General features: G+C 49.8%; 1 protein-coding gene across 1 annotated transcript; it reads right to left on the bottom strand.

The window, feature by feature from the left end:
• Positions 1–3,696: 3,696 nt before the first annotated feature.
• ARSI (arylsulfatase family member I) lies at positions 3,697–9,301 on the bottom strand (the record flags this gene model as incomplete). The annotated part of the gene is made up of 2 exons (XM_080920333.1): positions 3,697–5,110; positions 8,991–9,301. The coding sequence occupies 2 exons, from the start codon at positions 9,299–9,301 to the stop codon at positions 3,697–3,699; spliced, it is 1,725 nt and encodes a 574-aa protein (XP_080776459.1).
• Between the last annotated feature and the right edge of the window lie 7,034 nt (positions 9,302–16,335).

Here is a 16,335-nt window from a genome sequence, read left to right as displayed (position 1 = left end):
AGAGGAGGGAAGGGAAGAAGCACTGTGCCCTGAGGTGCCCCATGCAGAAGCCCTCCTGAGGGGGGCAGTGACGGACATCCTGCAGATGGAGGTTCAGTTCCTAGGCTAAGACAGCTAGATAGGGCTTTCCCCCTTGTCTCATTCCTCCTGGGACAGTCAGGGACAAAAATCTTCATTCTTGGTCCCCCAAGGACATGAAGCAGTTACATCAGAGCCAGTTTGGACCTTATAGCAATGCAGTAAATATAGGTGTAGTGATTCCATTCCACAGAACCATGACACTTACCTACAGCCACACAAGCAGGGACCAAATCCACTACTCCTGCCCTGTTCTTAGGACCCCATATCAAGCTGAGAAGACCTTTAGGGGCCACGTATCCCTTAGAGCTGGGAACCAAGGTGCAGAGAGTAGGGGTTGCCCTCTAACGGGTGGCCGTCAGGCCAAAAGCCTGGAGTTTTTGACTCCCTGAGCATTGCTCTCTCCCAGCTGTGTCCCCTCCTGGCATTCCCAGGGTGCTATCCTAAGTCCTAGGGAATCCAGGAGTGCCTGGAAGAAGAGGAGACACAGCCCTTGCCCAGACAGGTATAAGGCTCCACTTGGTTCTTAGGGAGGTGGTGACTGGAGGCCAGGACTCCAGAGCTGGGGTCCAGCTCTCACCTGAATCTCACTGTTGGAGCAAACATGTCTGCTGTCCTCTAATCCAGCAGAGGGGGGGGGACCCCCAGTGAAGACCTGTGGCCTAGAGACTGCCTCTGGGAACCCTTCCACCCTTTTTCTCCAAAGGGACCCAGGTGAGCACAGCCTAGAGATGCTGTGCTGGCTAGTTTTAAGTCACCTTAACACAAGCTAGAGTTATCTGAAAGGAGGGAAGCTCAGCTGAGAAAATCTCTTTATAAGATCCAGCTGCAGGACATTTTCTCATTAGTGATTGATGGAGAAAGGCTCAGCCCATTGTGAGTGGTCCCATCCCTGGTCTGGTGGTCCTGGGTTCTATAAGAAACAGGCTAGGCAAGCCACAAGGAGCAAGCCAGTAAGCAGGACCCCTCCATAGCCTCTGCATCAATCAGCTTTGGCCTTCAGGACCTTGCCCTGCTTGAATTCTTGCCCTCTCTGATATTAATGATGAACCGTTCTACGGAACGTTGAATGAAAAATTAGTTCTTTTTTATCCACATTGCTTTTCATCCTGGAGTTTCATCACAGCCATAGTTAACCCTAAGACAGGTGCCAACTGGGAACTGGAATGTAGTGAAGATGTGCTTACTGAGGGGGAACCTGGACCATCATAGAGAATAGGCTGTGGGCATGCTGACTGCTAAGCTGGGCCTCTCAATACAATACCCCCCAAAACCATTGGCCTCACACACTGTTGCCCACTAGTTCCTGGGGTCCTGGTTTCAGACTGAAGCTCAAGTGGTTCCTGGGCTATGCTGGCATCTGGGTTGAGAACTCTGAGTTCGTTGAGTTCTGCCTTGAATGGATGACTGAACAGAGGGAGGCTTGAACCAACCCTTCTCTTCAAAACTTCAGAAACAGACGCCAGCCTCAGCACCAATCATCCCTTATATATCAGGGCCAGATTGATTCAGGGAATAGAGCTTGGGACCCAGGGGAGAACAGAAAGCGCCACATATGGGCTTGCTCTTGTGTCTCCAAAGGGGTCCTTATAAGCAAACTGGATAACAGGGCTGGAAGTTGGAAAGTCCTAGCAGGCAGGGGCCCTCCAGCGGTCCTTGGGGAAGTACTCACATAGTTCCCTGAGCCTGGATCTACAGGGAAGCCTAAGCTGTGTGCCAGTGTGGCAAGCCAGCAGGCAGAATTAAAACAGGCCCCAGCAGGCCTACAGTGTCCTGGGCAGTGGGTAGACTATGAATAGTCCCCTCGGGGATACACCAGGCTAAGACACCACCTTAACCAGCATCTTCTTCAGAGCTTCCCTCCTGAGCAAGCAAAACAAACAAACAAACAAAAAAAAAAAAAAAAAAAAAAAAAAACACTACATCAACTGGAGCCCAGAGACTCCTGCCTGTCTTGGGCTGTGCCTACCATCTGGGTATCAACATTATCAAGGAAGGGAAAACACAGAGGTTGGGGAGATGAGAAAAAGCAAGAGAACGGGGCTGGGGCTGGAGAGATGACTCGGTAGTTAAGAGCACACACTGTGTTTTTAGAGGACATAGTTCACTTTCCAGTGCCCATGTTGGACAACTCACACCCTCTGTAACTCCAGCTCTGGGAGGATCTGATGTCTGTAGCCTCTGTGGCCTTTACTCACGGGTCCATACCTCCGCACAAACACCCATATCCACACATCATTAAAAATAAATCTCAGGGGAAAAACCTGATAAAGCTGATGAAGGGTCACCTCCTTCCCTGCAGCCCAGGTCAGGACCTCGTGCAGGGTTCAGTCACTGCCTGGATGATGCAGCCCTGCAAGCAGTGGCAACCCCCCACAGCACCGCACCCACCCCACTCCACCCATCCCGCTCATCCACAAGCTGACGAGTCCTAACAGGCCTCCTTTGCCAGTGACAAAAATAACTATTTTCAAAATTCACAGCAGGGCCTTCGCCTACACACACTGCGCCGACTGGGACCTGAAGGGAGCTATTCAGAACGCAGTGTGCGGATGGAGCGGTGCTATGCAGCTAGCAGGCTTTACAACGACCACCCCCTCCTCGACACTACTGAGCCTGTGCCCCCCCAGATGCAAATGTGCACAGGGGTGCCCCCGGAACAACCAGAAGTAAGGATTCTTTAATCACCCACTGCATGTAGAGAAACACTGAGGCCCAGAGAGGGCCAGGGCTTTGCCTGCAGTTACATTGTGAATCTGTAGTAAGACCTCTCTCTCTTCCTTCCCACCTTCCTTCCTGTTCCCTCTGCTAGTAGCGCGCTCACACAGGTCCCCAGGACACACATGCACACACAGAGCTGCATCTTTTGCCTCTGGGTAATGGCACTTTAATCAAGTTCACAGGCTTCTCCACAACCATCAGCTTGGCCAGTTTTCTACAGCACCGTGAGGTAGGCAGAGCCAGGGCTGACCTTTCCTTATGCTTTTGCAAGTAGGTAAATCAAGGCCCTGTGGGGAAGAACCTTATTCAAGGCCAAATCAAAGGCTCCTTTCATAGCTGTTTTCCCCCACCCTCACTATGTAGCGGCTCAGGGCCCAGCAAGTTTCCTCTGGATGCTGGGGACAAAAAGAGTGTTCCACTAGGTTCCCAAGTCTTGAGGCTCAGGAATGGAAAGATTCTCAGAGCCCACACTGCTCATTCTCACTGAGTTGTTGAGCAGAGCAGCCAGCTGGTCATACTCCAGCTGATATCCAAGAGCACCACAGAGACCTGGAAAGGTCATGGACCCATGTTCTCTGGAAGGTGGCAAGGTCGGCAAGGAACCCTGCCATGGCCCCAGACACAGGTGTACACTGGAGTCCTAAAGTCACCAGACCTCATCTTAGGGGTGAGACTGAGGCAGAATGCTGCTATAGGTAACCTGAGGGCAAAGAACAAACATCAGGAGAGATGCGGGACTGTGACCCAGGCATCCCACAAATCCCACCCTATTCAGCTAGGACTTCTGTCCCTCCCTCCACGTGCCTGCAGATGAAGACTTGACCTTGGTCTTCTCCCTGAGAACCAGCAAAGGGACAGTATGTGAGGGGAACTGAGATTCCCTGCCACCCTAAGCCATCAGATCCGGTGAGACATCAGCCTGGTGTTGAGTTTACGGAAAAAAGATCGAAGTTTGCAAATCTTGCATTTCTTCTTGCGGCGACCCCGGGAGAAACTTCTAACCTTGACTTCCTCCTCCTCCTCCTCCTCCTCCTCCTCTTCCTCATCACTGGCCCAGGGCCCCCAAGCACCCCCATTAAAGTCAGGATGGGCCCGAGGGTTCGCAGCTGGGTAACGCACGGGAATGGCAGTACGGTTATAATCAGCCAGGCGAGCCAGCAGGGTGCGGACTACATCAGGTCGCCGGCCAGCTAGGTCCTCTCGTTCATAAGGGTCAGCGCTGATGTTAAAGAGCCACACAGCCTGGCGGATGCTGGCCATCCGCTCCAGGTTCCACCAGCTGCCTGGGAAGGAGGCCAGTGTCTGAGGTGGAATCCAGTCACCATAGCCTGGGTCTCCGGTGAGCAGCTTCCATTCCCCGACTCGGATAGCAGCCTGCACAGCTGTATTCCAGATGCCAAAGCCGCCCTCTAGGGAGCCATGCCGGGCATGGTTGTAGAGGGGGTCAATGTTGTGTAGGATCTCTGTGCGTGGTGAGGCCCGGCCCTCGCTAATGGCCGGCCACACGTCATAGCCGTCAAGTCTGTCCGCTGCAGATATAGTGCCGCCTGCCAGACCCACCAGTGTTGGGTACCAGTCTGTGATATGGACCAGGGCCCGGCTGGTCCGTCTCTTTTTCTTGAGCAGCGGGCTGTGGACAAAACCCAGGCCCCTCACACCTCCTTCCCAGTAAGTACCCTTGCGTCCTCGAAGGGGCCAGTTGCTACCCCCTGAGAAAGTCTGGCCACCGTTGTCACTGGAGAAGATAATGACGCTGTTGTTATAGAAACCATAGCGCTTGAGGGCCCAGGTGATGTTGCGCACAGCCTCGTCCATGCATGTCACCATGGCTGCATACTTGCGCCGGGCTACGTTGCCCATTGTGCGGTAGCGATATAGGTACTCTCGAGGTGACTGCAAGGGTGTGTGTACTGCCTGGAAGGCGACGTAGAGAAAGAGGGGGTTCTGGGGACTGTGGCTGGCCAGGATGTGGCTTGCACGCTGAGCATAGAGCTTAGTGGAATACTGGCCGCTGAGCTCCCAGGCCACATTCTCACCCTCATGCAGGTCAAAACCACAAACCCCTGGGCCATCACAGTTGTCATAGGTATAATAGTCCACATTGCCTGTGAGGGAACCCAGGAAGGTGTCAAAGCCCCTTCGGGTAGGCAAGCACTCCTTCCGGTAGAAGCCCAGATGCCATTTGCCCACCATGTGGGTGGAGTAACCTGCTTCCTGTAGCTTCTGGGGCAGTGTCACCTGGTCCAGGGGCAGACAGTTGGGCTGCCGTGGGCGGATGATGGAGTGCTGTAGTCCGGTATGGATCTGGTACCTGGGGGTGAGAGATTGATAGATGGGAAACAATAGTGAGCTACAGACCCCCTTCTCTCAATAAGCAACCCGGAGTTGCACCCTGAGATGGACCCTGATCCAGGGCCACCAGAACAGTAACAACAGCAACAGATACTGCCAAAGAGCTAGGCACCTACCCTACTTTATCTCAAATCATCACATCAGCAAAGCAGGTAGGTATGCCAACTTATGGATGAGATGGAATACTCAGAACAGTTAAGCCACTACCCAGGACCACATAGCCAGGAAGCCGGTGCAGGAAGAGTTGAGTCTGGCTTGAGCAGGGCAGCAGTAAGAGCTAATGCCAAGCTCTCGCTGTGTGTCAGCATCACGCTCCCTTAGATTCGGCTCACCAAATCCTCACCGCAGACTAGGAAGTACGTATTATTATTCCCACCTCCCAAATAAGGCACTGGAAAGCTCAGTGACTCACACGGCTAGTAGGAAGAGTAGGCTCTGCATACCAGCGCAGGCTCCAGACCTGAGTGAGTCTCTGAGTTCTAAGCTGTAAACTTAGCACAGAGCCTGCGTAGCCAAGTTTAGGTCTCCTGCTGCTTGGAAGCCCACCTCAGTATTACTCCTGTCTGTGGTCTCTCACAACTCACTAAGAGAGTGAGTTACATTGTTTCTGGATCCTATTCCTTCTCTGCAGCAGGGACTTGGTGCACACCTTCAAGGTCTACTTGGCCCCAGGATTACAACTGTCTAATATTCTTGGGCGCAGAGATATAGAATAGGATTGTCTCTCTATTCCTAATACCTCGGTGATATTTAAAGCTCACTCAGTTACTAATGAAATGAACAAACAAACAAATGAATGAATGGATGGATGGATGGATGAATCCAGAGGGTTTAGAAGTCAGAGGTGAACTAAATCCTCTTTTAGTTTTTTTCCTCTGCTTGAAAAGAGAAAAGACACAGCAACAACAAAGGGCAGAGGGCAGAAGGGGCTTTGCTCAGGGTCACTCAGCAATCGAGAGCAGCACTGAGACTTGAACATAAAACCAAACAGTCGGAGCAGGAGCGTTTTTAAAAGTAGTCTGGCCATCTCCTCCCACATGGGACCAGTTGATGTTTGCAAGTATGAGTGAGCTGGCTGGGGTGGGAAATCCCTGAGAGCTGCCCTGTTCCTCGGGCTTTTTATGTCCAGTGCTCCCTCTACCCCCACCTGAGCTCAACCCCCCCCCCCCAGGCTGATGCTGCAGTCAGTGCATTGCTGTGGTTCCTGCATTTCCTTTATGCATTTGTACCACATCTTCTGCTGCTGTGATTTTCTTTTTTTTTTTTTTTTTTTTTGACCCACATGATCTGCTTGAGGTGTCTTTAAGAGTAGCAAGCAAAGCCACCTGGAATGTCACAAGGGAGTTAGAATTCTACACCTGTCCTTACCCCTAGGCAGCTGAGGGAGACTGGTATTTGACACCAGACTGTTTTCCTTCTCTTAAGGCCATCCTTAAGACCTCGAGCCACATAAAAACACTATCTCATTTAATTCTCCCTGCACCCAGTGAGTGAGTATGTAAACAGGAGTGAGTGTGTGTGTGTGCGTGTGTGTGTGTGTGTTGTGTGTGTGTGTGTTGTGTGTGTGTGTGTGTGTGTGTGTGTGTGTGTGTTTGGATTGAACTTCCAGCCCTGAGCATGCTCTAAAAGCACTCTACCACTTAGTTATATTGTATCCCCAGCTCTTTTTTTTTTTTTACATTTTACCTTAACACAAAACCTCACAAGCTGATTTTGCATGAACACTGTAACCCAAGCTAGCCCAAGCCAGCACTGAACTTTCAATTTTCCTGTATCAGTTTCCTAAATAGTTTACAGGGATTACAGGCCTGCACTACTAGGCCTCTTCTTTGTTTTTAAATTGTATTTATTTATTTATTTATTTATTTATTATTAATGGTGTGTGTGAGTGAGTGTGTGTGAGTGTTTGTGTGTGTGTGTGTGTGTGTGTGTGTGTGTGTGTGTGTGTGTGTGTGAGAGAGAGAGAGAGAGAGAGAGAGAGAGAGTTAGGCACTTATGAGTTTGGGCCTACTCATGCCAAGGCGTGCACACATAAAGTCAGAGATCAACTTTCTGAAGTCAGCTCTCTTTCCACAGTGGGTTCCAGGATTTGAGCTCAGGTTACCAGGCTTACACAGGAAGCATTTGTACCTGCTAAGACATCTCACCAACCTTAACCTCTCTTGTAAAGTATGTATGAAACATTACCATAATCTCCATTCTACAAATAATGAAACGGAAGCCCACAAAGTGTAGCATATGACCCAGGTCTATCCAACTCATGCTCAAAATCTTTGCATGATACAGCTTCTCTGGGCCTTGGGAAAGCTGAGAGATGACCAGAACCCACAGGAGAAGCATCCTAAGGCGCAGAATCCCAGCTGAGTGTCTCCACATAAGGGTGGGGTGCCTGAAACACTGATTTGTAATGTGGGTGGGGCGGCTAAGTCTTGCCAAAGTCCATTTGTCAGGGAGTAACATAAGAAATATTGGCTCTCCAGCAACACCAAACAGGACTGGCTGCATAAGCAAATGGCCAGCCATGGAGTAAGCATCCGGGAGACGGAGGTAGCTGCAGAGGGTGGAGGGCAGACACCAGCTGGCCCTGTAATGCTCTGCTAACTTCACCAGTAAGAGCCTGGAACGCTGCGCTAACTGTCCATTCAGCAGCTTACCAAAGCCACGTGGATCTGGGGAGAAAATCATCAACTGGAAAACCCAAAATGCAGATTGTCCTGCTTCTTCAGGAGGCTAGTCACTGTCCCATGCCAGGGTCTGCCACCACTACTGAGCCACACCTGCCACACAAACCTTCTACCTGTCTCCCTCTCCCTGATCTTCACAGTCCCTGAATCTAAAGGCAGACAGAAGACAGGTGGAAAGAGAAAAGGCACCACCATTTGATTTCCAGATCTATCCGCCAACCCAACATCTGACTTCACAGCCTTCTCTTTCACAAGGTTCTGAAGTTGAGCAGAAGCATGAAGCTGGCCTCTTCCTGATCACATGTCCCACCAAGGAAACAGAGATGGCCCATGGTCCTGATATCTTAGTGATCCCAAAGCATGCAATGGCCTTCTTCCAAAGAGGGTTAGCTTCAGCCCAACCCAGGGATTTTTGCCTTCTACAAACTTCTGTTTCCCAGCTCTTTGACTCTGGAAGTCCTCAGCCCCACGAGGGAGCAGCCCCTTACAGAGAACACAGCATTCCTTGGGGTCTCTTCAGACAATTTGGGAGGATTCTGCAGATGAAAAAACAAACAAACAAAACAAACAAACAAACCAACAAAAAATCATGGAGATGTGGAAAAGTGAAGCAATCAGTCCCAGGCTACAGGTCTCAGCATCTTAGCAGTTCCTTGGTCTTCTCCCAATGGACCCATCAACAGCATAGGACCCAAATCTTTCCAGTAATACAGACAGAGGCTGCCATTTATTGACAGCCAGGCAAGTTATACACAATTCATTCACTTTTCCTTATTCCTTTCATTATTTAGAAGGATAGAAACTGTCTGTCCTTCAGTCCATTTTATGGACCAGGAAACTGAGAGTTAAGTGACTCTTGAACTGACTCCATGTCTGTCACTATACACAGAATTCAAAATAAGAGTCCAAGATTTCTCTGATTAAACAAAGGAACAAACTGTGGAACGCAGAGAAGGTTTCAAAGAAGATCAGAAGCCTTGAACAGAGGCCCGAAGAAGGCAAGGAACTTGTATATAGATGACCTAACAGATGTTGCAGGCAAAGCTAGCCAGTAGCACGTGTTTCTCAGGTCCATATTCCGCAGGGCTTGTAACCTACCAACTGGGTGTGCTGGGGGTTTGGGCACCTAGTCCCGCGGGTCTGGGCCATGCCTACCTGCCAGTGAGGAGTTGGCTCCTCGAAGGTGTACATATAGGTTGGATGTAATAATTCTCCAGTTTGACGCCCTCAGCTGCCAGCCGGTCCAGCGTTGGGGTCTCAATATCTGAGCCATGGTATCCAACGTCGTGATACCCTTGGTCATCGGTGAGGATGAAGATAATGTGTGGAGGTTGTGGTGGAGCGGCGGAAGGCTGATCGCCAGCCTCAGCAGGCCCATCAGCCACAAGGCTGGGCTTGGTCCAATCCCAGGACAGGTAGCCCAAGCTGAGTAGGCTGACCAGGGAGAATCCTGAGAGGGCTTGCATCGCGACGCCTGACTGGTCGAGCGGGGCTCCCAGGACCTAGATCCCGCCGCGCTAGGGGCGCAAAGCTTGCCCAACCGCTCGCCTGGATGCAGTGAAAGCCCCCCCGGGGGGAGGGTCTCGTCCACGACCGGCGGCCGGGCAGCAGGGCGCTCCGGGAAGGTCAGGTTCGCCCCGAGCCTCCTCCCGCAGTCCCCGCTTCCTCGCCCCCAATTATGACGGGCCAGCCCGAGTCGTGGAGTGGAAGCTTCCCAAAAGTGCTCTCCACCATCCCCGGACTCTCCTCTTCCCTTTTACCCCGATCCCTCCCGCCTCTTAATTTCTCTCACTTCTGCTTTCCATTTCTCCTCCCTCCCCCGACCCCCAATTTCCCTAGCTGAGCGTCTGACCCCGCCCGGTGTCCCCGCAAAGCAGTGCTTCAGGCTAGGAGGTGGGCAGGACCCCACAGGGGGAAGGGGAGGGAGACACGGGCTGGGCGGGTCTGGGAAGGGACACAGCCCAAGAGTCGGCGAAAAAGTTGTAACATCTGCCCGGCTGAGCCCCAGGTGGAGGGGTGGGACGCCGAAAAAGGCCCCGCCCCCGGGCAGGCTGCCCAGACCCGCTGTGGCCGCTAGTTCTAAGGCCTGCTTCTGGCCGGGACTCCAGAGAAGGGAGGGGGATTGCTTGGAATTCAGTGGAACAATTCCGGAATAGTCCAGCCAGACATTCCTTGATCATGGAGTCTTAGCATATGAATGCCAGCCCTAGAAAAGTCCAGTTCATTTTCCGAGCCAACTAGGTCATTTCTAGAGATGGAGAGACCAAGGACCTGAGATGACAAGGAACTCTGCTAAATCACAGAGCAATGAGTGTCAGCTTCCTTCTGGCTCCGCAGCTTCCCTTCCCCCCAACCTCTTATCTTCCTCACACTTCTTGGCTAGTTCTAAGGTGCTTAGGGTGCACACCCTGGTCTAGATGACAGAGATTTGTGTACCTCTTGTACCCACGGGTTCCCTCCATGCACAGTGAGAGCTCAACGCTGTTCTCAACCCTGTTGCTTGAATGAATGCAATGGATAAAATGAGTTAATGGGCTCTTGGAATCACCTGGGCCAACTCCCCTCCAGTCAAGCGTGATGGTGAGACAGTGGCGGCTGTTCCAGTGGTTAAGTGTTTGTAACTAACTTAAGCACTGTGTGGGCAACAATGAACCAAGTGCCCACGTGCAACGTTGACTAGTAAGTGCGAGGGCCCAGTGAAACCATTGAACTAGGTCACTCCACGGATGTAAGGAAGGGTTTATTGTAAATATAAAACTTCTAAGTGGCTCTCTCACAGGTGATAGAAAAAGATAGCCAGAGACATTCTGGGGAGAAGCCCAATGTTGCCATAGCTACCAGGGGTTTGGGGCAGAGAGGATAGTACATTGGTGACTACCAGAGCTGTCAGGGTGGCAGAGAGAAGTCTTACTTGATATAAAAGAAACCTGCTGGGTCAGAAGGGAAGCCTGGAGACTGGAACAACCCAGGAGTTAGCATAGTGGAGGAGGGGCAGTAGCAAGAAGAGCCGGGAAGGGACAGGCTTGTGGCCTAGCAACAGCCAGTGGCTTTGATGTGCACCACAGGTGTAAGTTAATAGGAACCAAAGGATCCTGGAGGTTAGCAAGGATTTTGCTATGTCAGGTAGTATATACCAGTGGAGAACCAAATACCCCATTTGCCGCTGCCCAGGGAGAAGAGGAGGTTTCTGTGTTCCTAGAAGATAGAAACCCATTTCACAGGTTTCTAAGGAATGTTGAGAGTGGGGTTTTCTCCTCGTCAGCATGCAACCTGAGGTGACCACAGACTGTCATTTTGGACATATGCAGTGGTACTGATCTTTGCGCAGGTGAGGGCGGGAACTAAGGGGTTCTGCACAAGTTTCGGTTTTTTATTAAGCTGTATTTATTGATCTATTTAGTTAGTTTTCTATATGTGTCTATGGGTGGGTTTGAGACTGTCATGACTTGTATGTGGATGTCAGAAGACAACTTGAGGGAGTCAAACTCAGGTCATTAAGCTTGTGGCTTTACCTGCTGAGCCATCTTGCTCCTAGGAAGTCACTGTTCACAGCTAGCCAACAAAGGAGATGAGCAATGCCAATCTTCCCTTTGTTATGTGACCACATTGTGATCTTAAAGGCCATTGTCTTAGAAACAAAGACTCTCAGGTACGTCTTCCCTCCTAACACCTTTCCCCTGCCAAGATCCCTCCTCTCCTACTGAAAACCACCGTGTGTGGGGGAAAAAAAACAGACCTCCAAAATAGCAGTGCAATTCGAATCTGCATTTGGAAATGAGGGCTGCGTGGGGCCAGTGCTCCTGTTTGCTCCAAGCCCCATATTTAGGGTGACCAGATTTATCAAAAGGGAAAGCAGCCTGTTGTTCTGGTAAAAGAGATGTTGAGGAAGCCAGGAAAAGCACAGCCTCCCAGGGGATCGAGTGGGAGTGACTGCTAAAATGGTGCTTCTGGAGGCTATGAAAAGGTTGTCCAGGGTGACAAGGTAAGTCACTCACTAGAGGTCACAAGGTCTCTACATTTGTCCCAAACTACTAGCCAAAGTGCTCTTCCCTTACTCATACACAAAGAGTGATGGCAAGGTGAACAGGCTGGAGTTTTACTCTGTCCTCCTCCCCGAGGGCCTAAAACGTTAGGTTCACAGGCTACCTAACCCCATGGGAGCTGTCACACATGGACAATATTTGAGGACGAGTCCGACATCAGACTGTTTGAGTTCAGTTTCTCTCCCTGTAAATTTCTCCATCTGTGAACCGAGATAATCACATAAATGAGAGACACCATCTCGTTCTGTGAAATGTCCTGCTCAGTCAGGGCTCAGCATCTCAGCAACCACAGATGGTTCATTGTTCTGCTCCCTGCTTTGAGAACTGAGTCTTGTGGCTTAGAGTCTCTAGGAGGCCGATTCCAGGCCAATTTAAGGGATTTCTTTTATAACATTCTGGCAGCTTCCTTAACAAAAGGACGTCAGCAGTGGGTGAATGAATGTCCAGGAAAGAAAGGTAGGTGGAGCACTCTGGGGCCCAGCTCTTGTCCCCCAACACTCAAACTGGAGTCTTTTGGTAATCCTCAAAACCTAGCTTAGAAAACTAGCCGTGTCTCAGAAGTCATTGTCCCCATCAATGCCCTAGGGAAATAAATGCAGACCCATGGCTCCATCTGAAATACCATTACAGCTGCCAGGCTGGAACATTTAGAGCAGACATTTCCAAAAGCTCAGAAACCACAGGATGGAAATCAACAGTGGAATGCAGATCCAGGTCATGTGGCTTACAAGATGAGCTGCTTATCTTCTTTTATGTCTTTCCCAGGGCACTTGCCCTCTTTCCTGGGACAAAGTCCAACAGTTCCCCACCCCCACCCACCTCCAACACACATGCATACCCAGCATGTTAAGGTATCTCAAGTTCAGGGCCACTCTCTGGCCGAATCAGTGCAGACTTTGAACATTCCTATGCCTCCAGACCTAGCTGCTTCCTAGAAGATGCTGTCATGGGTGCCCGTCTCACACAGGTAATGTCTGCTTCCCATTCACAGAAGTGTGTTCCTATCCCCCCCCCCCACCACAAGACATCCACATCAAAACACCGCAAGAAACTTAACATCTTCCCACGAAATGCAGATCAGACATGGCAGGGGTGTAGCTCTGTTACTTCCTAGCTGTCAGAGATTTCATTTCCACCCATGAACTTAGACTCAGTAAAAAACTGAGTTCCCCGTTCCCGGATCTAAACAAGAAAGGAGAAAGGTGCCCACCTGTTTAGAAGTGAGATTCCTGAACCAAAACAGAAGGCAATACGAGAAGACTTTGAAAGGTTTCTCCAACTTAAAAGTGACATCGTTTGAGTCATTTCCCCCCCAAAACAGCTTTTTAGGGTGCAGAGATATTAAAGTAGAAAACTGGGTGAGTCTATTCTGTGACTCTGTCCTTGCTATATCTGTGCATGTGTGTGCACAATGCATAGACACAGCACACGTGCATGTGAGTGGATATATGTATACGTATACTTAGTCATCTTTGAATAAAATGATCTTTTTTTCTATATAGCTAGATCGATCCTTCTGGTTATAGTCCTTGGCAAAGGTCCTATATACTGATTATGTGTGCTGACATCTCACTGAAGGGCTTTGTCTAGGTTGGACTATATCAGAGGCTTACAAGACTTATAGCAGGTCTCTAACCATCAGAAATATCAGAGTTCAGTTTCTTTCATAGGAAGAGAGCCTCTCAAGCCTTCCTTACTTCAGGCCTTCTGCCTCTTACTTAATACACAGTTCTTACAAGGAAACCATTTTATTCCCATTCCAAGAGTATCAGGCACATCTCAGAGGACATATATAAAGGTGTCTGGAGGCGACTGCCTATTTTATAGTAACTTAGGCACACAAAAAAGCATTTGAGGGAAATAACAAGAATAAACAAAATCAGGCAGGTGAATTCCAAAAGGCTGAGAATTCATGCTGTATAGCAAAGAGCTATATCTGCAGAACAGATCCAGGGGCTTCACCTAGTCATCACCCAGAACAGAGGAAGCGATGGGTGACTCAGAACCTACTCGAGACTGTTTCTAAGACCAGAAATGCCTGTGTGCATTGTGTATGTGTGTATGTGGTGTGTGTGTCTCTCTGTGTGTGTTTCTCTTTGTGTGTCTCTGTGTGTATATATGGTGTGTGTGTGTGTGTATGTGTGTATGTGTCTCTATGTGTTTGTGTGTGTCTATGTCTGTCTGTGTGTATATGTATTGTGTATATGTGAGTGTCTCTCTGTGTGTCTGTGTGTATGTGGTGGCTGTGTATATGTGTGGATGTGTGTCCATGTCTTAGAAGGTCAGAGTATCAGTTCTCAGAACACTACTCACCTTGTCTTTTGAAACAGCTATACTGGCTGGCCAGTGGGTCTCAGAGATCCTGCTGACTCTGCCTCCATGCAAATCACCACTATACCACCATGTTCACATTTTAAATATGTATTCTGGGGATCCAATTCAGATCCTCATGCCTACATGGCAAGGACTTTACCAACCAAGGTATCTCCTCAGCCCCTTGTCTGTTTTTTTAATGTTTTTCTCCAGAATGGTTGAGAAGAAAGTGCTCAGGGCAAGTTCCCTTTCAGTCCTAGGACATCCTCCCTGCGGACTTGGATTCTGGAGACAGTAAAGTCTCCCGAAAGTTCTGTGACAACCAAAGAGCTGCACCATTACGGCACTGGAGGTTAGTCACAGCGAGTCATTGTGTGTGCCCATCTCTGTGGCAGACCATGTCACCTACCTTCTTCCTGTTCTTTATAGCATCGACACAGGTACCTGCATTTCAAAGGTGTACACATCTCGGGCCACACACTCCTCCAGAGCTGGAAACATTGCATGTGGTTCCGAGTATAAGGGTACTGCACCCCACTTCTGGTGCCCTCTGACAGCCCAGCCATGACCTCCTAACCAGATGCTCCTTTTGAAGAAAATCCCTCCAAAGAGAGTTCCCAGGTTTCCTCAGTCACCTGTTTTAGCCATGGCTGTTCTCACCAGGTTTCCCATGCTCTCTGGAAGGACCGTGATATCTACAACTGTTAATGATCACTAGAAAGACGAGAGATGGCTTAAGAAAGCCATGCTGGCTGTGCCATGGAAGGAGTGGTGGAGCACCTGGAGCACTCAGGAAGTCCCGGGGAGAACGGCCTGTTCATAGGTCACTGTCCCCCAAAGGCAGGCCCACAGGGCATCTTGAAGGCCTGTTGCTTATGAAATATTACTTGGACAATGTGGTTCGTGAAAGAAAGGGGGCTTCTTTACATGGGGGGTACCCATTAGCATTTCTGGGGGAATTCGCATGTCTTCTTGATCTTTGCAAGATCCTTACCCTCTGAGTGGTCTCCCTGGGTCTGGTCTTACTGCTCAGGAACCCTGTGTGAGACATCAACCTAAGCCAGGAGCAACAAGAGCCACGGTTAGTTAGTCTTTAAGTCTTCATGGAGCCCCAGCCCCAGGCATTTCAATGGCTCCTTTCTCTGGCAGTCAATGAAACATTCTTCAGAGTCCGTTATTGAAGGCAAGAGCCCGCTGCACAATGGACACCCTGTGCTCACAGCCGCTGCCCGATCTGTTTTCCCAACTTGACTGTGGCCTTACCTCTCCGCACACTCCCCACCCTCCACCCACCGACCCCGACCCCACCCAGAGGCCAGCTCAAAGGGAGGCCACATGAAAAGACTTGTTCTCTTGGCTCTTAGAAGTCCCCGCCAGGGCCTCTGCCAGCTTCCGAAGGAAAGCCTAAGGGGACCAAGGCCTGCTTCCAGCCCATCCATCCGGAGCTCTGCCCACTTTGATGTCTGGAAGCCACCATCCTTACTGGTCAGCCAAGGTTTTCCTCTATGTGCCCCTCCCAAACTCACCCCCCCTCTCTCAAAGGAAAAGGTAATATCCCAGAGATTATCAAGACAAATGGAAGTCTCCCCCAAAAGAGAGGTTGACAGGCTGTCCTCTAGTCACCCCAGTTCCTAAGGGAACTATAGCACCTCTGCATAAAGTAAAGGCTTTAGGGTTTCAGAAAAGTAAAGAAGAATGTCAGGCTAGGAAGATGGTTCAATCTATAAAACATGAGGATGTGAGTCTACTAGACAATAACCCACTTAAAAGAGAAAAAATAGAGAGATTTTAAAAATTAACACTGGCATTATGCACACACCTGTGATCCTGATGCTGGCAAGGCAGAGACGGGGGAACTCTGGGTCTCACCCAGCCAGCCAGTCAGTGTAGCTAAACTGGTGTGCCCCAGGTTCAATGAGAGACCTTGTCTCAAAGAGTAAGGTAGAAAGTAAATAATCAAAATGTCTAATGTCTCTAACTTCCATATGCACAGACCCAAGCATCACAGAAATGTCCTAGTTAACTATGAGATGTCTAGAACCAGAATCCCACTCTCCTATTTGGTAATTGTGTAGATTTTACCAAAGTTTACATTTCCGTGTCATAAGTGGTCTTATTTATAAAGTAAAAATAACAAAACGGAT

This window comes from Micromys minutus (assembly GCF_963924665.1).
Source record: "Micromys minutus genome assembly, chromosome: 8".
Lineage (NCBI taxonomy): Eukaryota > Metazoa > Chordata > Mammalia > Rodentia > Muridae > Micromys > Micromys minutus.
This window is presented reverse-complemented; position numbering and strand designations above follow the sequence as displayed.